The sequence below is a fragment of the Nomascus leucogenys genome, chromosome 5, assembly GCF_006542625.1.
Source record: "Nomascus leucogenys isolate Asia chromosome 5, Asia_NLE_v1, whole genome shotgun sequence".
Classification (NCBI taxonomy): Eukaryota; Metazoa; Chordata; class Mammalia; order Primates; family Hylobatidae; genus Nomascus; species Nomascus leucogenys.
Genome location: NC_044385.1, coordinates 10,594,296 through 10,621,337, shown reverse-complemented (window position 1 = coordinate 10,621,337; position 27,042 = coordinate 10,594,296). Strand labels below are relative to the sequence as shown.

Here is a 27,042-nt window from a genome sequence, read left to right as displayed (position 1 = left end):
CTGTGAGTTAGCGGTGCCAGTCTGTTCTGTGCATGTGTTTTCTGGGAACTCAGCAGAGCAGGTATAGATGTTGAGAGTGAAGGTGGCGAAATTGGACAGTAATTGGGGTTAAGAGAGCAAGTAGGGGAAAAGCTAATAAGGGCAAGAAAGTATGGAAAGTTATATAGGGAAGGGAAGAATGAAGGAATCTAATGAGTTTGAAGAGTGAGTGTATAAGAAAATGAGAAAACAGGGAGGAAACAATGGTGATCACACAGTCTCTGTATTTTAAGAATTTAGAGATAGAGCCACTAACAGTTGTTTGACAAGGTTCGATTTTACTGAAGTTATGTGAGCAGTGAGCAATGAGAATAGAGTGGCACATTCTACAGTAGAAGTGGAGATTATGCTTATTGTTTACTATGTGCCAGAATATAACAGCATGCTTCATAGTAGGGAAGCAGGTGATCTCTATGGAAAAGACATAAGAAGAAAGATTAATTTTCCAATAGGAGGAATCAGTAAAGGGAGAAACATCTTCAGAGTTAGATGTTGAGAGGATCAAAATTTCAACAAGTAGAGATTAGTGTCAGAAAGGCCATCGCTACTAGAAAGAAAGTACGTCTGATGTGATTAAGTGTAGAAAGAGTTGAGAAAGGGTAGATGGTCCACTTAGGATAAAATATAGGGTACAGATGGGCAGAGAGAACAGACATAGATGAAGGTAGAAGGATTAGGACAAAATATGGAATATCTTGCAAACTCAGCTAAGAAATGTGGATAAATTTGTATAAGGAGTACCAGCCCCAGGAAGTTTTAAAGCAAGAGCTTGATGTGTGATCACAGTTTACAATAGCAATATAACTATGGCAACAGTGCAACAGTGGGAAGGGACAGATTGGAGGGGGCAGTGCTTGGAGATAGACCAGTTGGGAGGCTTTAGAAAAATTGTTTTTTTGAACAAGGATGGTGGGAATAAAAATTAAAAGATAGATGTTGAGAGATTTTATAGCATAAAGCAAAATCAGTCTGATTATCACTAAGAGGAGATTAAAAACATTAATTTATAATAGTCTATACTGCTGTTGTTGACATTTAAAAAAAGTCAAGGTTTATAAATTTTATAAAGTTTAATAAAATTGAATCAAGCCTTATGTAATTAATCAGAATTATAATTTATTTTCTCTTAGGAGAATGCTTACATATTCCAGATAAAGCATGAACTCTGTATTTGAGTTGTAGTATCTTTGGATTACTGTTGTCAGTAATATTTTAAAGCATTTGAAAATGGAAATTATTCTTACTTACTACAAGGTTTAATCAAGATTTGAATTGCTCTATCCAAAATAATACCAGAAGGTTGAAAGGATGGCTGATTAATACCAATAATTTTATAAAGTATTATCATTAGACCTAAAAGATTCTAGATATGTATAAAATTTTAGCTTTTCCTTATAGCTTCTTGTAACTTATGATTTTAATGTATAGTTAGATCTTGACTGCCCTCTAGTGGCACATATTTTCTTAGCTGTATTGTTTGGAGAGCAGAGTGTATGGTTACTTTAGGCCTTTTTTTTTTTTTTTTTTTTTTTTTTTTTTTTTTTGAGACGGAGTCTCGCTCTGTCGCCCAGGCTGGAGTGCAGTGGCGCAATCTCGGCTCACTGCAAGCTCCGCCTCCCGGGTTCACGCCATTCTCCTGCCTCAGCCTCTCCGAGTAGCTGGGACTACAGGCGCCCGCTACCACGCCCGGCTAATTTTTTGTATTTTTAGTAGAGACGGGGTTTCACCGTGGTCTCGATCTCCTGAGCTCGTTTTAGGCCCTAGTTAGGTGGTTGGTGGTGTGTCGTGCCTGGGAGGTGCGGGGAGCACAGTCTTTTCTCAGTCCTTGGCGTTAATGTTGAGGTGGTTAGTTAATAATGTAATTCCCGAATTGTTTCTGCTTTGAATACCAACAGACTTGATAATGTATAACAGGAATATGTCTCCCAACTATTCATTTTTAAATGTCCATTATTATTATATTCATTATCACAGTATAAAAATCACTTATATAACACACTTACATGAGTTGTAATTGCCTATCAAACACATAAATAGATCATGTTTAAAATCGAGCAAAGCAGAAGGATGTTTGGGGGGGAGTTCTGTGCCTTTGACAGGATGCTACCCATTAGCTATTTGTCTGGGTTCCTGTATCCGGAGCCCGGAAGAGTCTTTGTTTCTAGATACAGTTTGGCAGGTATATATGGAGCACGTACTTTGTGGCTCAGGTGCTTGATGCTACAAGGTATGCAAAGTAAATTTGTTACAGATTGCCTGGATCTTTTTAAAAAACTCCTACAAACCCAGATTTCACTTTGTATTAGTATTTTAGCAAGAAGTATAATGTTGAACTGTTGCTTCTTTAAAAAGTGGTTGCAAACTACCCTAAACTAACTTAATAAATATATACTATACGGCCGGGCACAGTGGCTCACACCGGTAATCCCAGCACTTTGAGAGGCTGAGGCTGGTGGATCACCTGAGGCCAGGAGTTCGAGACCAGCCTGACCAAGGTGGTGAAACCCCGCCTTTACTGAAAATACAAACAAATTAGCTGGGCATGGGTGGTGGCACATGCCTGTAACCCCAGCTACTCAGGAAGCTGAGGCAGGGGAATTGCTTGAACCTGGGAGGCAGAAGTTGCAATGAGCCGAGATCGTGCCATCGCACTCCAGCCTGGGCAACAAGAGCAAAACTCCATCTCAAAAAAAAACCAAAAACGAACAAATAGGAAAATCCACAGAGATTAAAAAAGAAAAAGAAGTGTACTTTTTTTTTTTTTTTTTTTTTTTTTGTGAAGTCCCTTGCATGAATCTGTGAACCACATGTTTGTTTCAAGTTCAGGCTGAGTATCATCAATGAGCATAAGAATAGCATAGCATTAGGGCCAGGAAGAAGAATATTAGGACTCAGAAGTTCTGCGTTGTTTCTACTGCAGTATATTCTCCATATAGTACCCCCTATTTTCATTCCCTATAGTAATAAAGGGGATTACTGGTATGTTTTAATTCCAAGAGAATTTTGTAGGGGGCTTTTGGGGAAATTATTATATTTTTATACCAAATTTGCCTTCTAAAATATTTGATTTGAGCTAATATTAAAATTAGTTTGCATTACTTGAGCGCACTATACATATCTGTGAGGTCTTGATATATTAGAAACCAAACAGAGAAAAGGGAACCTGGTATTTTTCAGTAGTTTAGTTTTCCAAAAAAACTATAGTATAGTTTTTATAGTGTATAATAACTATAGTATATACTAATTCTATATTTAGAAAATTAGGAGTTACATCTATTAATGCATACTAGAATGTAATGTAATATTTTATTTGCAAATATCAGCATAATTAAAAATAAGGATAACTACCTGATAATTTTTTCTTCCCTGAAAATAATCTCCAAATTTTTGTGTAATTTATAGCTCATATTTAATATCTCTTAGGTTCATTTAGGGAAGGTTACAGGCATGTTTTAAGGAAACAATTTATTAGTAATCTGTTTTTTGAGGAAATACTGAGTAAAAATTTGACTTTCCTGTTTATTTAGTACTGCAGCACCGAGAACTAGTTTCTTCTTCTTTTTTTTTTTTTTTTTTTTGACACAAAGTCTTGCTCTGTTGCCCAGGCTAGAGTGTAGTGGCACGATACTGGCTCACTGCATCCTCTGCCTCCCGGGCTCAAGCGATTCTCCTGCTCAGCCTCCCAAGTAGCTGGGATTACAGGCATATGCCACCATGCCCTGCTGATTTTTGTATTTTTTGTAGAGACGGGGTTTCACCATGTTGGCCAGACTGGTCTCGAACTCCTGACCTCAAGTGATTTGCCTGCCTCAGCCTCCCCCAGTGTTGGGATAACAGGTGTGAGCCACAACTAGTTTCTTAATAGCACAAACTACCTTTAAATATCATAAAATCTGATAGAATTTTTTTCTCTCAAAACATTTACAATCCTATTTTTCAAAATATATTTACTTACCAAGTAATAAGCATGAGAATCTACCCTTAACCATAGAGATGTTTCTCTGATTCAGAGACTTAAGCTAGTTTCTGAAGCGTTAGCCAGCAGATTCAGTTAGTTCTACATTCAATAATCACCACCACCATTATCAAAAAGCAGTTATTGATCGTTTCATTAATTAAGCCTATGTGATAGGGAGCCATCTCATGCTACAGCCATGTTTCTCCACTGCTTTACTTCATCTAATTTTAAATTGTTACATATGACCTAGCTCTATGTTTATTGACGACCTTTAGTGTTTATATAGATTATTTTTATATTTCTAATTTGATCATATCAAGTCACTGATTGAACTGTTATTAAATTTTTATTATGCATAAAGTCTTTCCCAAATCTTAAGGAGAAACAAATAGGAACTCCTTTCTTCTCTTCTCTTTTCTTCTTTCTTTCTTTCTGTCTGTCTGTCTGTCTGTCTTGCTTTGATTTGAGATAGGATCTCACTCTGTCACCCAGGCTGGAGTGCTGTAGCATGACCATAGCTCACTGCAGCCTCGACCTTCTAGGCTCAAGTGACCCTTCCATATCAGCCTCTTGAGGAGCTTGGACTTACAGGCATGCACTACCACGTCTGGCTGAATTTTTAAACTCTTTGTAGAGACAGGGTCCCACTATGTTGCCCAGGCGCGATCCTCCCACCTTGGCCTTCCAAAGTGTTGGGACTACAGCTGTGAGCCACCACACCTGGCTGAAAACTAGCATTTAACCAGTATCTAGTAACTCTGTGCCAGCTATTGGAGGCAAAGTAGGACGAAGAGGGGCTGTAACATGAAGCAGCTCCCAAATTCCACCATTTTTAATTGTGCGATGTTGGTCGAGTCTGAAATTTCCTCCTCTGCATCTAACTTGGATGTTAGCTGAGGTGACCACCTTCTTCGAGACAGCAATTCAATGAACACTCATTCCCCTCCCCTGTGATTTCAGAAGGACTTACCTTCTCATCCTCATTCTGGCTCTGGGTTCCTCATTCTGAGGCTTCCCCCTCTCTCTCAATCCCCCCTCTCTCTCAATCTCACCCATATCTCATTTCCTACGGATACTTTTCCCCCTTTTGCATCACACTGGTCCTAATGTTGGATGCTGACCTTTTCATTTTTATTCCCCCGATCTTTTAAATACAGCATTTGTATGTATAGCCGATCACAGTGAAGATGTATGCGAGAATGGAAAAATTTTGCATCACATTTGAGTTCCTTAGCCATCACCATCCTGTAGGGAAATTTTTACTATTGATACTATTGTTACTTTTCTCTACTGTTTACAACTTTCCCTTATTTCTGTTTCTCTTCTCTTCCTTGCTTCATCTTCCCTCTTCTCTCTCACCCATAAATGTCTACTCATTTCTTATGCAGAGCAGTTCGGATCTTTTTTCTTATTGTCTTCTTTCTATCTCATCCTCCACAACCAAAGCACCAAGGCACTTGGGTTTTGTTCCACAGAAAAGTCGTTCCCTCCTGAAAATTAGGCTGGTGGAGGGAACGCCACCAACCCTGGCAGCAAGAGGCTCATTCCCCAGTCTCTCCAGCGCAAGCCCTGACCCTTTCCACTTCACCCAGCTGTTCTGACAGTGGCTGATCCTAGATCAGAAAGCACTTGGTAAAATGGGAAAGAAGATAAGAAGGTATCATTATCATCATCGCTGCACGTTGAATTACTAAAGTCATGATTTATCTTTCCTTCTTTTATTGATGATATCTTTCCTTCTCTTTCACTTCCCCATCCAATGACCACCAGAAATCTCTGTCCATTTCCCAGCAGCCAGAGCCGAAGTGTGCAGTGGCACTGGGGAAAGGTTCCGAATCTTCCGTGCCGAGAAGACCTATGCAGTGAAGGCCGGACGGTGGTATTTTGAATTTGAGACGGTCACTGCTGGAGACATGAGGGTTGGTTGGAGTCGGCCTGGTTGCCAACCGGATCAGGAGCTTGGCTCGGATGAACGTGCCTTTGCCTTTGATGGCTTCAAGGTGAGTGGACTTTGTCCTGTACCAGTCATCTGTACATGCTGGAGGCTCATCACCTCTGCTCTTCCTCTTGGTAGCATCACAATACCAGCACAAACGTGGAAAAATATTTCATAGGAAAGCTTTTGTCCTCATAGTCTCAAAACCCTTCCCTACAATCCATGAATACAGTGAAATTCACCAAGTAAGACATTGCTTTTCCATGGTTATCAAAAAGGTAAATCATCTTTGTCTATCAAAATGTTAAAGATACATATATAGAGGAAAAATGCATATACATTGACATAGCAATTCCATATCAGGGGTTTATCTTTAGGCTATAATTAGTGGTATGTTTGTATAAACATTTAATAGCTACAATGCTTAAAGCAGTGTTGTTTATAATCACAAATGGTTTTCATTTTCAACATTATTGGTAATTTCTATTAAGTTGGATGGAAGCTGGTCAGGTGTTTATTTTGATATTTATATATTTATAAATGTTTAAAGATTGTTTTACACATGTAAAATATTTTGATCAGTAATATGGGCCAGGCGCCTGTAATCCCAGCACTTTGAGAGGCTGAGGCGGAGGGATCACTTGAGGCTAGGAGTGCAAGACCAGCCTGGGCAACAAAGTAAGATCTTGTCTCTACAAAAAAAAAAAATTTAAAATTAGCCAAGCATGGTGGTGTACACTTGTGGTCCCAGCTACTTAGGAGGCTTAGGTGAGAGGATCGCTTGAGCTCGGGTGGTCGAGGCTGCAGTGGGCCGTGATCACACCACTGCACTCCAGCCTGGGCAACAGAGTGAGACCTTGTCTCAAAACAAACAAAAAAATAATAACAACAACAATGTATATATGCTTATAGCCACAATAGGATAATAATAGTCACTTTTGATTGGTAAAATCATAGATTTTTTAAAAGTCTTCTTTTTATTTTTTTATTTTTAAGTGAATTTATTTTCCTTTTCACATATGGGGGAAAAAGCTACTTTTTAACCAAGAAAAATAAAATTAGAATAAATAAGCAATCATGAAGAGATTTAACATTTGGATATTTCTTGGTGTGAAATGTCCTGTGTAGGAAAGCATTTCTAGGCTTGAAATTAGGGCAGTTGACCCACTTAGTTCTGAAACATCACATTTCCTGAATCCAGTTTTTTTTTAAATTTCAAATAGAAAATTTTAATACTTTTTTGGGTGGGGTCAGAATTAGCAAACTTTAAACTTCAAAAAATAAAATAACAGATAAAAGGCAGCTTTAGGTTTATACCTCCTGAAGATCAGATGTAATGAACCAGGGTAGGAAGTATCCTGAGGAAGTTAAAATAACCTTTACTCCCAATCAAATGATAGGCAAGAAAGGATACTCCCAATTTGGGAACAGGCATGGGATGGGTGGGGTAGGAAGGAGAACACCACAGCCAGGTAAGTGGGTTGGGCACTTTATTGCCTTTTGATACCTGACATAAACTTTTTAAAAAAGACAATGTGTTATATTGAGAAGAATTATGTCATTGCTTTGCATTGGCAATTCTGTCCAGTAACATACCAATTCACAATGAAGGTGAGGCTTAAGAAAAAGTCAAAAGATTCATCTGACAAGGTAATTCACATAACTCAGGTGTACCTATAAATCAGTGGAATATACTTGTAGATCCAAAAGTCACATTTATCAAAACTATGTTTCAAATGTACTTACAATATGAGATTTCACTTTATGTATATATAAAAAAGGTTGGCATCTATATTCAATTTTTGGCTTGTTACTTCAGCAGATATCCTAAGGATATTTTTAGGTTTGATTTGAAGCTTTTTTACTTTTAGCATGTAACTGAAATGCTTCTAGATTTCCATTTTGTTAAAGTATCTGTGCCATTGGTTCTAAGGAATGAAATTTTATTTTGAAATAGATGAAAATTACACTATCATTTTCAATGACAGATGCCCAGCTTGATTCCCTAGCTCATAATTATTTGTATTTGTGGGAGTAGAGAAAAACAAACCATATTCTGGGAAACATTCATTGTCGCAGAAAAATAATACATGCTAAAGGCATATAAGTTTTCTTTCAGTAGAAAGTATGTGAGGTTACATTTTTAAAATAATAAGCTCTCAAAATCATGAAATAGCTTTTGGATTTTTTTCAAGATTCAATAATATGCCATGTTAATATTAGGTAGGGATTTAGAATTTCCAGACGGCTCCATTTTGCTTAGGACATTGCAGTAGACTGATATGCCAGCTGGAGTTTCTCCTACTGCTGTGTTAATAGAAGGGGCTGCTGTTAAGTCGTGAGAGAGTGGTGGGTGGGTGCTATTTTCCTGGCTTAGTCTGTGACAAGGGACTTTTCCGTCCTCTGTATAGGCCCAGCGGTGGCATCAGGGCAATGAACACTATGGGCGCTCTTGGCAAGCAGGCGATGTCGTGGGGTGTATGGTTGACATGAACGAACACACCATGATGTTCACACTGAATGGTGAAATCCTTCTGGATGATTCAGGTTCAGAACTGGCTTTCAAGGACTTTGATGTTGGCGATGGTAAGTCTACTATGTTTTGTGTTTTTTTTTTAAGTTTGCCGCACAATGAAGCTTTCATTCTGAGGCTTCCTAACCAGGCGTTTCTGTTTCAGGGTGAGTGAGCAGATGAGTTGCAGCTGTAAATCGTGAGGGCGCCTTGTGACTGACTTGATCAGATGTCCTTGAAATAACATTATTAGAAATGCTATCTATACGACTTAGCTAGGCTTTCTAGAAGGCTGAAATGCCTTTTATGAGTATGAATAAGAAAATACATAGCAGATAAAAGAATAGGTTTCCATCATTGTTAAATTTTCATTTAGAACTTCCCTGTTTCATCAGCTGCCTAGAGCCTCTTTCTGTTTATTCATTTCATAAAAATGAAATGAGGACCCACAATGCATCAGGTACTTTGCTGGATGCTGAGGTGACAAAGATGAATGAAACACTGTCCTATCTTTGTATAGATTACAGATTACCTGCCAGGGGAGGTTGACACTTGTACAGTTTCTGTTTAGTGGCTAAGTTCTAAGACAGAGAAGTGCAGAAAGCTCTGTGGAAGCACCATGCAGGGAGCACGTGCTGCTGCCTGTGGGGTGCCGAGATAGCCTTTGAGCAGAGTTGTAAAGATGGAGGGCGGGCCGGGCGCGGTGGCTCAAGCCTGTAATCCCAGCACTTTGGGAGGCCGAGGTGGACGGATCACAATGTCAGGAGTTCGAGACCAGTCTGACCGTGTCTACTAAAAAATACAAAAAATTAGCTGGGCATGGTGGCATGCGCCTGTAATCCTAGCTATTTGAGAGGCTGAGGCAGGAGAATTGCTCAAACCTGGGAGGCAGAGGTTGCAGTGAGCCAAGATCGCGCCATTGCTCTCCAGCCTGGGCAACAGTACAAGACTGCGTCTCAAAAAAAAAAAAAAAAAAAAAAGGAAGGTGTTGGTGAACCAAGGAAGACATTTACTCTTCAGACATGCACTCCCAATTTGGTGGCCTTGGCCACACGGGGCTGTTTATATTTAAGTTAGTTTGAATTTTTTTTTTTTTTTTTTTTTTTTTTTTTGAGGCAGAGTTTTGCTCTCGTCGCCCAGGCTGGAGTTCAGTGGCGCGATCTCAGCTCACTACAACCTCTGCCTCCTGGATTCAAGTGATTCTCCTGCCTCAGCTTCCCAAGTAGCTGGGATTGCAGGTGCTTACCATCATGCCCAGCTAATTTTTGTATTTTTAGTAGAGACGGGGTTTCACCTTGTTGGCCCGGCTGGTCTCAAATTGCTGACCTCAGGTGATCTACCCACCTCAGTCCTCCAAAGTGCTAAGATTACAGGCGTGAGCCACCATGTCTGGCCTAAATTTTAAAAAGTTAAGGATTGAGTTTCTTAGTCACACTGGCCACCATTTAAAGGGCTCAATTCCCACAGGTGGTTAGGGATGCCCCTGCTGGACAATGCAGATAGCGAATATTTTTCTCATCACAGAAAGTTCTATTGGATAGTGTTACTCTGGAGCATATAAACAAGACAATATCTGATAAAAATTATATAATTATCTTATTTCAGCCAGGTATGGTGATTCATGCCTGTAATCCCAGCACTTTGGGAGGCTAAGGCGGGAGGATAGCTGAGCCCAGGAGTTTGCGACCAGCCTGGGCAACATAGCAAGACTGTTTCTACAAAAATTAAAAAAAAATAGCCAGTTGTGGTGGCATCTTCCTGTAGCTCCAGCTACTCAGGTGGCTGAGGTGGGAGGATCACTCGAGCCCAGGGAGGTCGAGGCTGCAGTGAGCTGTGATTGTGCCACTGTACTCCAGCCTGGGTGACAGAGTGAGACCTTGTCTCAAAATAATAATAATAACCTTATTTCAAAGATAAGCCAACACTTCTTTTCAAAATGGCTTTTGAATATATCCTGTTATATATTTGCGTGTGGATTTGCATATAAAAATGTCTATATATTTGCATATATATAGTCTTGGATTTTGAGATATATACCTACCTCAACCAGTATTTCTTTTTCTTTTCTTTTCTTTTTTTTTTTTTAAGACAGAGTTTCACTCTTGTTGCCCAGGCTGGAGTGCAATGGCGCAATCTTGACTCACTGCAACCTCTGCCTCCCAGGTTCAAGCAATTCTCCTGCCTCAGCCTCCCAAGTAGCTGGGATTACAGGGGTTTGCCACCACGCCCGGCTAATTTTTGTATTTTTAGTAGAGACGGGGTTTTATCATGTTGGTGAGGCTGGTCTCGAACTCCTGACCTCAGGTGATCCACCCGCCTCGGCCCCCCCAAAGTGCTGGGAATACAGGCGTGAGCCACTGCACCAGGCCTATTTCTAATAGTCTATATAAATTTGTCACTGATCTTCAAAATGTTAGCTAGTTCATTCCTTGTGTTAAATTTTATATTCATTCATTTAGCTAGCTTTTGAGCAGGTATGAACATCATTTCCCTAACACAGATTTGCAAAAATCATAGGAATTTTACATTTGTGTAACTCAATATCTATGTTTAAAATTTTTAATTTTTACTTTTTGGAGATACATAGTAAGTCTAATATGTATGAGGTACATGAGAAGTTTTGATACAGCCATGCAATGGGTAGCAATTGCATCATGGAAAATGGGGTATCCATCCCCTCAAGCATTAATCCTTTGTGTTACAAACAATCCAATTCTACTCCTAGTGATTTTAAAATGTATGATTGAATTATTACTGACTGTAGTCACCCTGTTGTGATATCAATTATTAGGTCTTATTCATTTTTTCTAACTATTTTTATACCCTTAATGTCTATTTTGAATACTTATCTCTGAGTGGTGAAATTAGTGCTCTAACCCTCCCCTACCTGTCTCCCTTTCTCTGGTATTATTTTTAGGGATGTCAAAGTATTAGTGGGAAGGTAGGAGGAAGGCTTTTTATTGGTGTTATCTATCTGTCTACACTGGCTGCTACTATGGATGTGACCTAGGTTTCATTTTTTTTAATTGGTTTCATTTAAAAATACTTGACTGCTATGCTTCCTTTCTTTGGATGTTAAAAAAAAAATTAAATACGTGTGTGAGTTCTGTTTGTATGGTACGTGGTTCGCATAATGCACACAGATTTGCAGAATGCTCATCCATACCATCTAAGCACGTAACAAATGTTCGTGGTACCACGCAGTCACATAGACCAATGACCATTGCAATAATGAGATAGGCTCTGAAGTGTGTCACCGTGGCACATGGTTTTGAACAATTTTGACTTTTGACTCTGTACTTCATAGAATTTTTAAAATTTAAAAACTGACTTGAACTTTGTATGGGTATCTCTAGCACAGAGTTAACGTGGGATTTTGATGAATCATCTGAAATTTTGTGGTTGATGTTGCTGGGCTTTTATTAGAGGTTTTGGGAGGACCTGCTTTTGGTCTTCAAGGCAGGTTATAAGCTTTACGTAGCAATGATCATTAAGTAGTAACTTTGTAGGGGTCAGTCATGAATCTACATTTTCTACCATAGAAAGGACTTCAGAGTTTATCCATGCCTATGATTTTTCAATGCTTTTTGGTACTGGAATATCTCTTCCCCATCCCTCCTCTCCCGAATTGACTTTATATAGCTTCCCAAAAAAAAGCTCCTTAATTTACCTGTCACTACTGGGAGCTAGCCTTGAGATAGCTAGAGTTCAAAGGATCCAGTTTGAAAAACTATTTATTTAGGGTTTTCTAGCACAGTAACATACTGTGGTTGCTAAAGTACTAAAATGGATTTATAAGTGGTCTATTTTAAATTTTTCTTACACCTAGCCTGTCTTTATGTCTGTATCATGTTCGACTTGCCATTTTTAACCATCTTCTTAATCTCTTCTTATTGCTACAAAGAAAGCTCAGTCATTTATACATTGACTATTAAAGCATGTGGTAAGATCAATAAATGTAGAAATTATTATCCATGGAGATATACACACACACATACATATGTATGTGTATATATGCACACACAAACACAGACACATGCTGTAGATCCCTGTCTTGTCAGCTTAGTAGACAACATGGCCAAGTATATTTTGACCTGTCTATCTATTGCATAGTTTATTCAACTGAAATGATTTGCTGACCAGTATAAGTTGTTTCTACATACTATCAAAAAGAAAATCAAAAACATCTTTGAAAGACTGATATGGCCATCCAGTTAAATCCAGGTGGAGCTATGGCCATCCTAGTTCTGGAAGAGGGTAGGGTTGTTCCATAAAGGTGCTGCTAGGAAGAACCCTATCCTCTTCCAGAACTAGATGGCAGATCACAAGATCAGGAGATCAAGACCATCCTGGCTAACACGGTGAAACCCTGTCTCTACTAAAAATACAAAAAATTAACCTAGCATGGTGGCAGGTACTTCTAGTCCCAGCTACTCGGGAGGCTGAGGCAGAATGGCTTGAACCTGGGAGGCAGAGGTTGCAGTGAGCCGAGATCGTGCTGCCACACTCCAGCCTAGCAACAGAGTGAGACTCCGTCAAAAAAAAAAAGATACTGTTGGGGCTTTTCTAAGGGGCTTCACACCTCTTCCTCAAATAGGGACTGCAGCATCCCTCAGGAAACTCATCTGTTAACTGGATAAGGAAAACCAAATGACAGAAACACTGGTCTCCGGTAGAAGGAGCAAGACTCTCATTCCCTCAGCTCCTCCTCAAAACCACACTTACATGGTCAAGATCAAGAGCATTGTTAAGCTAGAGTGAAATTCCACTAGAATTTCAGGGTTTAAAAGCTGCATTGTCTATGTGGCAGATCCTCTGTTAGGATTCTCCCTTCTCTTTGGCTTTTTAAAAATCTCTTCAGAGTATCTTTGAGGAAGGCAAAAGGATTCCTTCAATCATCACTTTTAAAAGACCCCTCTGACTGTTATGTCAACAAAGGAATAGTGAGTGTGGGGCATGTGTGGAAGCAGTTTTTGATGAGCTTAAGTTTTTCCATGAATTATTGTCTCTTCTCACCATTGGACTGATAACCATTCAAAATCAGGATCAAGGAAGCCCAGGGAAAGAGGTTGCAGTGTTCACTCTTAGGACAGAATCCTAAGATTGCTTCTAGGAATCTTTCTCCGTGGTGTACACACCATCTTATATAACCCTCTCCTCTTGAGTGTCAGCAGAACTTGTGAATATGATGGTATATCACTCATGATTAGGTCACTAAATCAGTTTACTTTGAGTTAATCAAGTAGATTAACCTGACCCAACCAGATGAGCCCTTAGGGATTGGGCCCTTCCTGAAGTCAGAGAGATACAAAATATGAGATAAATTTTCCTGCTGGACTTGAAGAAGCAAACTGCTGTGGTATGGAGAGAGCAACATGGTGGTAACCTGCAGGCTGTTTCTGAGAACTTAGAACAGCCCCAAGTTCATAGCTGGCAAACAAACAAACAAAAACCAAGACAGCTCAGTTCTACAGCCCAAGAAACCAAATTCCATCAATAACCAGGGAGCTTGGAAGATGACTCCAACCCTCAGATGAGAATGTAGCCCATGTTACCATCTTGATTTTATCCTCGTGAAACCCTGAGCAGAGAACCCAGCCCTACCATGCTGGACCTCTGACCTACAGAACTATGAGATAAGAAATGAATATTGCTTTAAATGGCGAAGTTTGTGGTAGTTTGTTCCATAGCAATAGAAAACCGATATATTAATCAAGGGGCTTTCTTAGGTTTAACCGAACCTTCAGACTCGTAAGACTATCAAAGACCACCCATGACACCAGTCTGTTTAGAGACAGATCAGGAATCATGACTTGCCGGCAGGGCAGTCCCAAGGATTCCTCTTCCAACAGGAGTGTTTTTAGTGAGTTCATAGGTGGTTACCTAATCAGGAGCCATTTTTATTATAAGCAATGCTGCCTGATAACTTAGCCGACATTGCAGCTTTTACCCACAGAGGTGTAGTAGCTAATCAAGCTATGATACTCCTCCATACCGAGAACCTAGGAGGAGCTCTCCTGACACGTCTATGGTCTACTGCATTTTACCAAAACCAGAGATTATTCCACATCATGTTTTGGGACCGAGGCTTTTTATATTAAAGCCATGATTTTTATATGGAGCATCCCTTTATATACAAATTCCTCAAGAGCCTAGTGGAGGTGATCCTCATCGCATTAGTTGGGGGACAATAACAGGTGTAATAGAGGCCTGAGATCTCTCTTCTTTTCCCCCACCCCCAGCGTACATATATAAATTTCCATCCATCTTACCACATAATTATTTTCATTACTTTACTAGCCAATGTATATTTGTCTGAGCTAACTGTCTCTGTAACAGTAAGAAGGAATTGTGAAGATGGCAAAACATGCCATATCAAGCATGACGCAGACACAGAGACCGGCTAGTTATATGAGAAATTTAATTACAGAGCACTTATAAAACCTTTCAGTACTTTAGCAACCACAACTTATTCCTGTGCTAAAAGATTTTTCTAAATTGTTTTTCAAAGTTGTAATATGACAAGAAAAAGAAACTGGAGATGATAAGAATTGGAGTAAAATGGACAAATTTATCATTATTCGAAGACAATGTAAGTATTTACAGAGAAAACCCTAAAGAATCTACACACATTACCAGGAACAGCTGGAGTGTTTCACAAGGTAGAATTTCTATTCTAGCAGCAGTTAAGAAAAGTAAATTAAAGATACCATTTACAGTAGCATCAGAGACCAGCAGAAGCTAAGTATCTCTCTAACAGAAGGTATATAATACCTTTACTGAGAAAATTATTAAAACTTATTGAGAGATGGTTGACTTTATTAAGAGACTTATTACCAAATAAATGAGAGGTGTGTTATGTTCATGGAGAAGACAAAAGCCTGAAGATATTAATTCTTCCAAAAGTGATCTATAGCTTCAATCTGTCGATCAGACTTTTCAAATAAAAATACCAACAAGTGTTTTTATGGAAGTTGATATGATGATTCTAAAATGTACATGGAAGTGTAAAGGGCTAAAATATCTTCTGTCTAAAAGCAGTGAGGGGATGCATGTCCTACCAGATAGCAGGATTTATTGTGAAGCTATAGTCATTAAAATGAGTGGTATTGTTGTAGGGATAGACAAATTGACAAATGGCATAAAGGAGAGATGCCAGAAACATAGAACCAATATAGAAACAGATGCCATAGAACGTGATGGGGTAGTGTGTCAGTATGTTGGGGAAGAGAGGCCTGTGACAAATGGGGATCTGTATGGAAAATATGAGATGGTCACTTCCTCACACCATATATGATAATGAACTCCAAATGGTCTTAAATGTCAACAGCAAAACTTTGAAACCACTGGTGGAGTATACAGACAAATTTAAGAACATTCATTTAAAAAAAGCCTTAAAGGAAGCAGAAAAACAGTCAGGTATTAATGGGGAGAAGCTATTCACAATGTGTACAACTAAAAAATGTTAGTGCTAAGAAAATATAATTTCTGAAATCAAGCAAAATGATAAAAGATATGAACAGGTATTTCATAGAAGCAGCAACTTAGAGGGACAATAAACGTTTGAAGAGATGTTCATTATTATTGATCAGGGAAATGCAAATTCATAATTAAATGCTATTTTACATCCATTCTGTTGGCAAACGTTTGTAAAGACCTGACAATACTCAGCATTGGAGAGCAGTGCACCCATAGGACCTCTTTTACATTGCTCTTAGGAGCTCAAATTGGTCTCTCCACTTTGGAAAACAGTGTGACAGGATCTCTGAAAATGGAATATTCACATACCCATGACCCAGAAATTCTACTCCAGTTTTTTAGCTACACTAATGTGTCTCAACAGCAGGAGATATGTACAAGAATGGTTGTAGGAGCACTGTTCACAATTGCCAAAGCCAGGATACAACCGAAAGCACACAGGATGGATGAATAAACTGGAAACTACAGTAACAAATGACAACATGGATATTTAAAGGAAAGAAGTCCCAAAAGATAACTATGGTAGGCCAAATAATGTCCTCCAAAGATGTTGACTGATGGCCTAACTCTTGGAAATCTATGAATAAGTTACCTTACATAGCAAAAGAGATTTTGTTGATGTGATTAAGATAGTGATCTTGAAATGAGGAGATTAACCTGGATTTTCTGGGAAGCCAGTGTCATCACAAGGATCCTTATAAGAAGGAAGTAGGAGTGTGTGTGTGTGTGTGTGTGTGTGTGTGTGTGTGTGTTTGAGAGAGAGAGAGATCGATCGATCTGAGAGTCAGGGAAAGCCAGAGACCTAATGACAAGAAAGTCAGGAAGTGGGTTCACTGCAGAGCCTCCAGAAGGAACTCAGCCTTGTTGAGCAATAGGTTGGTAGATACTTATAGTATTTTTAAAAGAACCAACTAAATAAATAAAAACAGGTGATGATGAGAGTGTATCACGAACAAAAGGTTATCAGTAATCCACGGTCCACTTCTGTGCATTTTGAAATTCTTCTTTTTTTTTGAGATGGAGTCTTACTCTGTCGCCCAGGCTGGAGTACAGTGGCATGATCTCAGCTCACTGCAACCTCCACCTCCCGGGTTCAAGTGATTCTCCTCTCTCAACCTCCCAAGTAACTTGGATTACAGGCATATGTCGCCATGCCTGGCTAATTTTTGTATTTTTAATAGAGACAGAGTTTCACCATGTTAGCCAGGCTGGTGGCTGGTCTTGAGCTCCTGACCTAAGGTGATCTGCCCGCTGTGGCCTCCCAAAGTGCTGGGATTACAGGTGTGAGCCACCACACCTGTTCTGAAATTCCTAAAGAAGAAACAGGATCGTCTCTTTAGAGCTTTTGGGACTGATCTAGTAAGAAGAGGAGAAATTGATGATAAAGGTATGAGTCTGAGAGGAGATAATTACTGAAATTCCTGATAAGGTGAAAGAGGGTGTGATCTCAAGCACAAGTGGATGAAATGAGACAAGGTTTTCATTTTAGCACAGAAAAAAAAATGGCTGAGGTACAGGTCATAGTAGTATCCTCTCTTTTATGAGCAGGGTGCCTTGTGTGTGTAGGGGAACTCCCCAAGCAAAATGAGTGGCTTCGAATGAATGGCCTCTCTGTATTTCTTTGTCTTCTCCAACTCCCTAGTGTTCGATTGCTTCATATCCTACATAGTCCTTCAGTGCCTCCCATTGCCGCCTTCTCTGGAAGCCTATTTCCAAAGGGAAGTCTCCCTCCCATCTTCTAACATAAGCCAACACAAGAGAATTTCTTTCAAAACATTTCTGAACCAGAATTGATGCAATGCCCCTTTTGGAGGTATTATTTTTTTGGAGACTTATTTTGCAATGCCTCTTTTGGAGGTAATTTTGGAGACTTGTTAAAGTCTCTCACCCATTCTGCAGTTTTGATAAGGTGGTGGGAGTGGGGGCACATACTCTCCCTCAGCGTCTCTTCCTGCCCGCATCTTTGGGATAAGTCTGTGACCTCTGGGAATGGAAGAGTCCTGCAGTGAATGGCTTAAGATGCTCCTGGCCACATGGAGAAATGGGCTTTTCCTTGATGACTTCTTGGGTTGGGTTTCTCTCTCCCTGTTCTTTTGTACCATTAGAATAGTAACATCTTAAGGGCTATCAGCTTAGAGGGAAAAAAAAAAACACAACTAAGAAGGCCAACCAGTGCCTTTTATTCTAAGTCTCTGGAGAAACAGAAGCAAATCTTCTGGTTCATTTATGATCTAGCCCAGCTTACCAATTAAAAAAATCAGAACTTGAGTCCCAAATACCAGATAATAATAAATTGCACTTTTTCTTTCCCTTGTGCTCTCTTCCTTGCCATGTGAGGATAATTTACTTCTTCTTCTTCTTTTTTTTTTTTTTTTTTTTTTTTTGAGACAGAGTTTCGCTCTTGTTGCCCAGGCTGAAGTGCAGTGGCGTGATCTTGGCTCACTGCAACCCCCGCCTCCTGAGTTCAAGCAATTCTCCTGCCTCAGTCTCCAGAGTAGCTGGGATTACAGACGTGTGCCAACATGCCCGGCTAATTTTGTATTTTTAGTACAGACAGGGTTTCACCATTTTGGTCAGGCTGGTCTCGAACTCCTGACCTCGGGTGATCCACCTGCCTCGGCCTCCCAAAGTATTGGGATTACAGGTATGAGCCGCTGCACTGGGGGAAAATTTACTTCTTAAAGCACACTCTTAGGGCAAATTTCCATGGACCAAAAAACTATTATTAATTTATTAGGAAAAAAGTGCATTATTGAGCTCCTATATTAAACCTAATTTGTATTAAAATTATACTAAATCTCCCTAAAATTAAGTCAATAATTAATTAACATGTCATATTCTCACCTAAATGTATTCCCTTCTTCACTCGTTCTTCAGTTTGGTTGTTAGCCTGTTCTACCAAAGCTTGTTCTTAACTATCACATAGTATAAACTCCAGATTCCCTTACAGAATATGTCATACCCAATATGTACATAAGTCAAACTTCAGTGTAAGAAAAGCAAAAGAAAACCAGCAACAATAGAGTTGGAAAAAAACAATAAAGACAAAGGAATGTCAGTGAAGAAACGCCGATGATATCTGATTTACCCAGCATATTGACAGCATAGGGAAAACCATGCACAGCGTCTTCTCTGATGTGAAGCATGTGCTCATCTGCTGAAAGAACTTAGGTGCTATGGGCTAATTCTTACGACTGTGAGGATGACTGCATGTCTCACTCTGCTTCTGCTTGGCTCCTCCAGAGCCACGTGAAATCATAACAATTTTTTTTTTTTTTTTTTGAGATGGAGTTTCGCTCTTGTTGCCCAGGCTTGAGTGCAATGGCGTGATTGCAGCTCACTGGAACCTCCACCTCCCAGGTTCAAGGGATTCTCCTGCTTCAGCCTCCTGAGTAGCTGGGATTACAGGCACACACCACCACACCAGGCTAAGTTTTTGTTTTATTAGTAGAGATGAGGTTTTACCATGTTGGCCAGGCTGGTCTCGAACTCTTGACCTCAGATGATCTGCCCGCCTCGGCCTCCGAAGGTGCTGGGATTACAAGTGTGAGCCACTGCACCAGGCCCCAACAATGCTTTTAAAAAAAAAAAAATGAAGAAATGCCTTAAGGGGTAATGAAATGAATTTCCACATAAAGTAGAATTCAGATTCTTCCAATGAGGGGTTATTTCCGTGTTCCCTGGGGCTCCACACACATGGCTTTGGAGGACATGTGTCTGCTGGCAGATACAGCGTTCTGAATACAAACCATGTCTCCATTCTACCTGTTATGGACTGAGTTGCATAGCTTTAACCCTCAATGTGGCTGTATTTAGATAAGATGGGGCCTTTAAAGAGGTAATTCAGGTTAATGAGGTAATAGTGTGGGGCCTTAATCCAGTATGGCTGGTGTCCTCATAAGAAGAGGAAAAGACACCAGGGTTGACTGTGCTCAGAGAAAAGGCCATGTGAGGATACAGCCAGAAGGCTGCCATCTACACACCATGGAGAGGGACCTCAGGAGAAACCAAGCCTGCTGACACCTTGATCTTGGCCTTCCAGCCTCCAGACTGTGAGATCACACATTTCTGTGGTTTAAGTCACTCAGTCTGTGATCATTTCTTATGGCAGTCTGAGCTGACCAATACACCACCCCTTCTACTCTTGTATCCTCTACTAAGCTAGTACTATTCTCAATTTATTCTTATGGGAAGAGCGTTATCAGTAGTTTGAAGAGCTAACCATATCCTTAATTAAAAATAAGTGAGAGAGTCACTTAAAATCTTGATGTATAGTTAATGGTAAAAGAACGGTTATTTATGTTTGGAGATTACCACATTCTACAATGTCTGCTGTGGATACATATCTTGTGTCACCCATTTCAAGCTTCTCAGCTCTTCTGCAAGTAAAGATCATCTCAGAGGTCTGTGATGGTTATAATCAAATCCAGAAACAATGCTTTTGAGTCTGTATTTGCCACCTGAAAGGAGTGTGAGTAAAACTGAATTCCTGGTCCTCTCAGAACTTGTGGAATTCCTTTCCTTGGAAGAAAACCAGAATATTTTTGTAATTAAAATAGCTGTATAGCTGTAGACAGAAAAGAAAATGAAAAAGAGAGGCAGGGAAAACTTTCCATTATTGATTTTATCATGCTGCTGTTTTAGAAAAAAAAAAGAAGCCAGGATATAGAACTGCTAGTTTGTTCCTACAGTATGCTTTGTACCTTCAGTTGAAATATTGCAGCAGTTAGATTATTTGATGGAAATGGGTGGCTTATCCAGAAGACTGGCTTTCAACATGGTGTGAATTAAGGTTAGTAGGTCTGTACCGTCCCCAAACCCACCCGCCTGGCTTTACCATAACAGCTGAAGTTCCTGTCACCAGCATCCTTTGTGCAACCTCCTATCATGATACAGACCTGGGAGAGTAACTTATTATTGGGAATCTCCTTAATTAGAAATTAACACTTGTCAGAGGAAGGAAGAAATCAGGACTGTGAGGCCGACTTCCGTAGCAGAGGAATCCAAGTACAACCCAATTCTGAAATGATTCTTGTGTGACCTTGAGCAAATAGCCTGTTTTCATTTCCTTAAAATAAAAGCACAAATTAGAGATGATCTCTTCTTATCTAGTTCAGTTCTAAAATTCCAGAAATCGAAGGCAAGTGTTTTTCTGTTTGTGTTTTACCTTCCCTCTCAGAGTTCTTTATTTTTTATTTTTATTTTATTTTATTTTATTTTTATTTTTATTTTATTTTTTGAGACAGAGTCTTGCTCTTGTTGCCCAGGCTAGAGTGCAGTGGCATGATCTCAGCTCACTGCAATCTTCACCTCCTGGGTTCAAGCGATTCTCCTGCTTCAGCTTCCTGAGTAGCTGGGATTACAGGCACCCACCACCACACCCAGCTAATTTTTTTTTTTTTTTTTTTGTATTTTTAGTAGAGACGGAGTTTCACCACACTGGCCAGGCTGATCTCAAACTCCTAACCTCAGCTGATCTGCCCACCTCGGCCTCCCAAAATGTTGGGATTGCAGGAGTGAGCCACAGTGTCTGGCTAGCATTCTTGAAAAAAAAAAAATCAACTTTTATTTTAGATTCAGAAGATATGTGTTCAGGTTTGTTGCCTGGGTATATGGTGTTATGCTGAGGTTTGTAGTACAATTGATCCTTTCACCCAAATACTGAATATAGCACCCAACAATTTTACAGCCCTTGTCCCCCCACCACAGTAGTCCCCTGTTTCTATTTTTGCCATCCATCTTTATGTCCAGGAGTACCCAGCGTTTAGCTCTCACTTGTAAGTGAGAATATACAGTGTTTGGCTTTCTGTTCCTGGGTGCTATGATATGGCCTCTGGCTGCATCCGTGTAGCTGCAGAGGACATGACTTCATTTTTTATAGCTGCATAGTATTTCATGATGTATATGTACCACATTTTCTTTATCCAGTTCATTGTTGATGGGCACTGAGGTTGATTCCATGTTTTTGCTGTTCTGAATTGTGCTGGGATGAAACCTATGAGTGAGTGTTTCTGTTTTTGGTAGAATGATCTATTTTCTTTTGGATATATGTATATACCCAGTAATGGGATTGCTGGGTTGAATGGTAGTTCTGTTTTAAGTTCTTTGAGAAATCTCCAAACTGCTTTCCACAGTGGTTCAACTTATTTACATTCCCACCAACAGTGTATAAGCATTCTGTTTTCTCCACAGCCTCGTCAGCATCTGTTCTTTTTTGACTTTTTAATAATAGCCATTCTGACTGTGTGAGATGGTATCTCTTTGTGGTTTCGATTTGCATTTCTCTGATGATTAGCGATGGGAACATTTTTTCATGTTTGTTGGCTGCTTGTATGTCTTCTTTTGAAAAGTATCTGTTCATGTTTTTTTGCCCATTTTTTAACTGGGGGTGATTTGTTTTTTACTTGTTGGGTTATTTCAGTTCCTTGTAGATTCTGGATATTAGGACCTCTGTCAGAAACACAGTTTGCAAATACTTTCTCCCATTTTGTAGATTGTCCTTCTCAGCCTTCTTGATTCAAATTCTAGCATCCATTTAACTACCTATAGAAACTTAGACAAATGATTTAACATCTTAGTCGTTTCCTCATCTGAAAAAGTGGGATTAATATTAAATAATATAGGCAAAAGTGCTTATGTATTATATGGCACATAGTAGGCCACAAGCAGCTTGCTGTTACCTTTTCTTTTGATCAAAAAATGTGAATTTACATCTTCGTATAATATTGGTCATTTTTATCTGCTTTTTGGCCATTTGGTTTGGGTTATATATTTAATACATGGATTCCTAACTGTATTTCAGAAATGTTAAAATTTGAAATAATCTATTCTTAGGAAAAGCTGGTATGCTTGTGATCTGCTTTATCGTCCTTTTATTGTAGCCCCAAACAGAGATTTCAAGGCTGTATTTTGCCCCTACATCTTTGGGACTGCCAGCTCCTTGGCTGGATTTGCGTGCTCATCACCCTCCCCTCTGCTCTGGAGCAGGGAGGCTCATCAGCACAGAAAGTTAAAATTTGCTGAAGCCATCTGTCTTTTGTTGGAGGAAGCAGCTTAGCCATAAGTTGTAGCTACTCTTCTAACAGATTTGCAAATAGTTAGGGTGGGCCTGGCTCAGGCCCAAGTAACTGATTGGGCTCATATGCACTAATTTAAGATCCACTGCTAGAATGAAAATTTCCCTTATATATCATCAGGCTCTGTTATGTGCAGGGTGTCAATTAAGGTAACTGGATAGAAGATCAAGAACACAAAGGGCAGGAAGGTGGGACCCATATTTTACATGTGCTGGGGGAGAGGCATGATTTTGTGGAAATCTGTTTTATTGTGTTGAAATACTTGTGTGTGTTCTGCCTACTTCATGCTAATAAAGAATCGAACCCCAGTTATGTTTCGCTATGGAGTGATGATTAAGAGTGATGTCATTTATCAACCTGTTTTGTTCAATTTGTGCCAAACATTCCATCTTAATAGCATTTATCATTTTCTGACACTGTGTGATGTATACAGTGGTATACAATGGTAACTAGTTTTTTATTTACCTGTTATCTGTCTTTTGTATTCAAAGTTGTACTCCAGAAAGTCAGGGGTTATTTTTGATTTTGTTCACAGCTATATTCCCAGTGTGTAGAACAGTTCCTGGCACTTGGTAGGTGTTCATTAAATATTTTGCTGAATGGAGACACCTGATACTCTATGAAGACAATGTAGAACAGTAACTTAGAAAAGGGATTGGCAAACTAAGGCCCAAATCCAGCTCACCACCTTTTGTTTTTGCTTTTGTTTTTGTTTTGTTTTGTTTATTTTTTTGAGACAGGGTCTCGCCTCGCTCTGTCACCTAGTCTGGAGTAGTGTGGAGTGATCATAGTTCATTGCAGTCTTCAACTCCTGGGCTCAGGTGATCCTCCCATCTCAGCTTCCCAAGTAGTTGGGACCACAGGCACATGCCACCATGCCCAGCTAATTTTTAATTTTTTAAAATAGCTCGTTGAAGAACAAAGCTAACTCCTAAGCAGTGTGCCCAGAGTCAACCTAATTTGTTAATTTTGTTTGTTTGTTTGTTTTGTTTTGTTTTGTAGAATCAGGGTCTCGCCATGTTGCCCAGGCTGGTCTCAAATTCCTGGGCTCAAGCGAGCCTCCTGCCTCAACCTCTCAGATACAGATACAGGCATGAACCACTGCCTTGGCCCTGCTTTTTTAAGTAAACTTTTATTGAAACACCACCACGCTTGTTTGTTTACATCCTGTCTATGGCTGCTTTTGCACTATAGCTCAGAGTTGAGGAGTTGCAACAGAGGCCGTATGATCCATGAAACCTAAAATGTCTTCTCTGTAGTCATTTATAGAGTTTGCTGAGCCCTAGGTTAAAGCATGGGCCTTGGGATCCACCAGACTTGGATTTATTTTCTGGTCACTTAGTAGCTCTGAGGGCAAGTGATTTAAACTAAGATTTTGGTTTCCTCATGTGGAAAATGGTAATAACGATTCCTATCTCATTGGATGGTTGTAAGGGTTCACCAAGATGAAACATCAGGAAACATTAACTACTAACATGGAGCCATGTGTGCTGGGAATTTCATTTATTGGCGGCCTCTTCATTATGCAGGATACTTTGCCATGTACTGAACAAAGGGAGGTGACGGAGGCCTGGCCCTTTCTCTGTGTGGCAGCTGAACAGTACGTGTAGTTTTTCTCCACTCTGTCTTCCTCGATCCCATTGCCACGTAGTTGTTTCTGCTGTGTATAGGCTAATTTTTAAAAGTAAATGTAGTTTCTAGAAATATTGGTTGTTTTGTTATAATAGATTATTAAAACCACAATTTCAGAAGTAAGAATATGATTTGATTTTTCCTGTTAAGTTCTGCTTCACTTAAAATGAGAAAAAAAAATATGCTAGTTTCTACTTGTGGATGTACTTGCATAAATACATTCCTTTAAAGGGGACCAAAACAGTAAAGCAATAAATAGGAATACCATCTACTGGTATAATTGCTATAAACTAATGAAAAAATGGCATGTATTTAATTATTTATTTTAAAAGTAATATATTGCTTTTGAATATTTGGAAAATACACAGGAATATAATGAAAGTGATTAAAAATTACAAACATTCCCACTATACAGAGAAAAAATTCACTTTTAATGCATCTCTCCTACTTAAAGAACTGAGATGATATTGTAAAAATAATTTTCCATCACCCCCTTTTTAACTTAATATTACAAATTTTGTCCAAAGGCATAGAAACGTTTCAAACATACATTTTTGGTTTTTTAAAAATCAACTTTTTATTTTGAGAAATATCTGCCCTGCAGAAAACTGCAAAAAAAAAATGCTTTGGTAACACCTATATATTCTTTACCTGAGATTGTCAATTATTTTTATTTTGCCATATTAATTATATCTCTCTCTACAGTTTATTTTGTTAAGCCTTAAAGATGACTTTTAATGGCTGCACATATTTAATCCTATGTATGTATCATAGTCAATCATTCTCAGGAATAGATTAATTTCTCTTTTTTACCTTTTTTCCATTTAAAATTTAGTTCACTGAGCATCCCTGCTAAGCAGTATACATATAAGATCTAACTTTAAAACTATAACCCTAAGGGGCAGGTGTTACAGAAGATAGGATTAAAGCTTAGAGAATTTAGGTAACTTACCAAAGGTCAAATAGCTAAGAAGTGGCTGGGCTAAGACATGAATCCTGGTTTATTGGACTTAGAACTCTGTGTTTTTAAACACTTCATAGTAATATCTGTCTGCCACCTTCTTAGATGTTAACTCTGCTACAAAACCTTCCTGACTCCCATCTCTCCATGCTTCCTTTGCTCCTAGAACAGTGACTGCTTAGATGGATGGTATGCTATTTCAGTATAACAACATTTTTTTTTCTTTTTTTTGAGAAAGAGTCTTGCTCTGTTGCCCAGGCTGGTGTGTGGTGGTGCAATCTAGGCTCACTGCGACCTCCACCTCCCAGGTTCAAGCGATTCTCCTGCCTCAGCCTCCCAAGTAACTGGGACTACAGCCACCCACCACTACGCCCGGCTAATTTTTACATTTTTAGTAGAGAAGGGTTTCACCATGTTGGCCAGGCTGGTCTCGAACTTCTGGCCTCAAGTGATCCACTTGCCTCAGCCTCCCAAAGTGCTGGGATTACAGGTGTCACCGCACCTGGCCAGTATAACTTCTTTTCTTTCTATGTCATTAGACCATGAGCACATTTTTGCCCTGGATCTGTGTTAGTCATCTTTTACCTCTACTTTCAGACACATGGTAGTTGCCTAGTGAGGAATTATCGAATAAGTGAATGAATGGTTGAAAGCTTCTTAACACATATTACCAAATTGTTCTACATAAATCTTGTACTAGTTTAAGTTGATTAGGAGGGTTTGCATTACTGAATTCACCACCTACCAACATGGAGTGTCAGGACTCAAACAATATGTTGTTTGGGCCATTTTATGTCCACATCACTCTTACAAATTTGTTTATGGGAAAGATATGGGTTTGTCCCATTTTATTAAATAAAATTTTAAAAATGAAAGCTTGTTTTCATAATAAAATATATACGTTGAGGAAAATTTGTTTAATTGGGAGCCATAGAGAACAAAATTACCAAAAATTCCACTATTCTGAAGCTTTTAAATAAAAACCCTACTGGTGTTTTCCTATCTAAAAATAAACCATATGTTATCCTTCTTTCTTTAAATAATAATTACTTGGCGTATTTTCCTATGCATTAGTGGGCCTTTGAAAACCAAAATTTCAAAGGCTGAATAATGTTCATCTCACGAAAAAAAGTATATTTATTATCAAAACAGTATTCTAGAATTGTAAACGTAGCTATGGGAAACAGTTTAGGACATAAATATTTGTGCATATTACTAGACACTGAATATTTTAAAGGAAAGTATTTCAAATATGCAGAAAAGTTTAGGTATTAGTGAAACAAATACCCAAAGGTCAACTATACAGATATTTACAGCTATCCAATAACTTTCCATGTAGGCTAGGAACTCCTTCTGTGAATAAAGTGATCAGAAAAGAAATAGATGTTTACCATTTGAGGAGATGTTTCTATCTTGGTATCTCCTACTTTATGTTAAATGGGTGCTAGA

The 27,042-nt window shown here is 39.1% G+C and overlaps 1 protein-coding gene across 6 annotated transcripts in view; it reads left to right on the top strand.

The window, feature by feature from the left end:
- RYR2 (ryanodine receptor 2) overlaps positions 1-27,042 on the top strand; it is a 787,631-nt gene that overhangs the window by 515,115 nt on the left and 245,474 nt on the right. For all 6 annotated transcript variants that reach the window (XM_030812625.1, XM_030812626.1, XM_030812624.1 and 3 more), the window contains 2 exons: positions 5,789-5,997; positions 8,345-8,519. In XM_030812625.1, the coding sequence (XP_030668485.1) occupies positions 5,789-5,997; positions 8,345-8,519 (384 nt within the window). The remainder of the gene's footprint in view (positions 1-5,788; positions 5,998-8,344; positions 8,520-27,042) is intronic.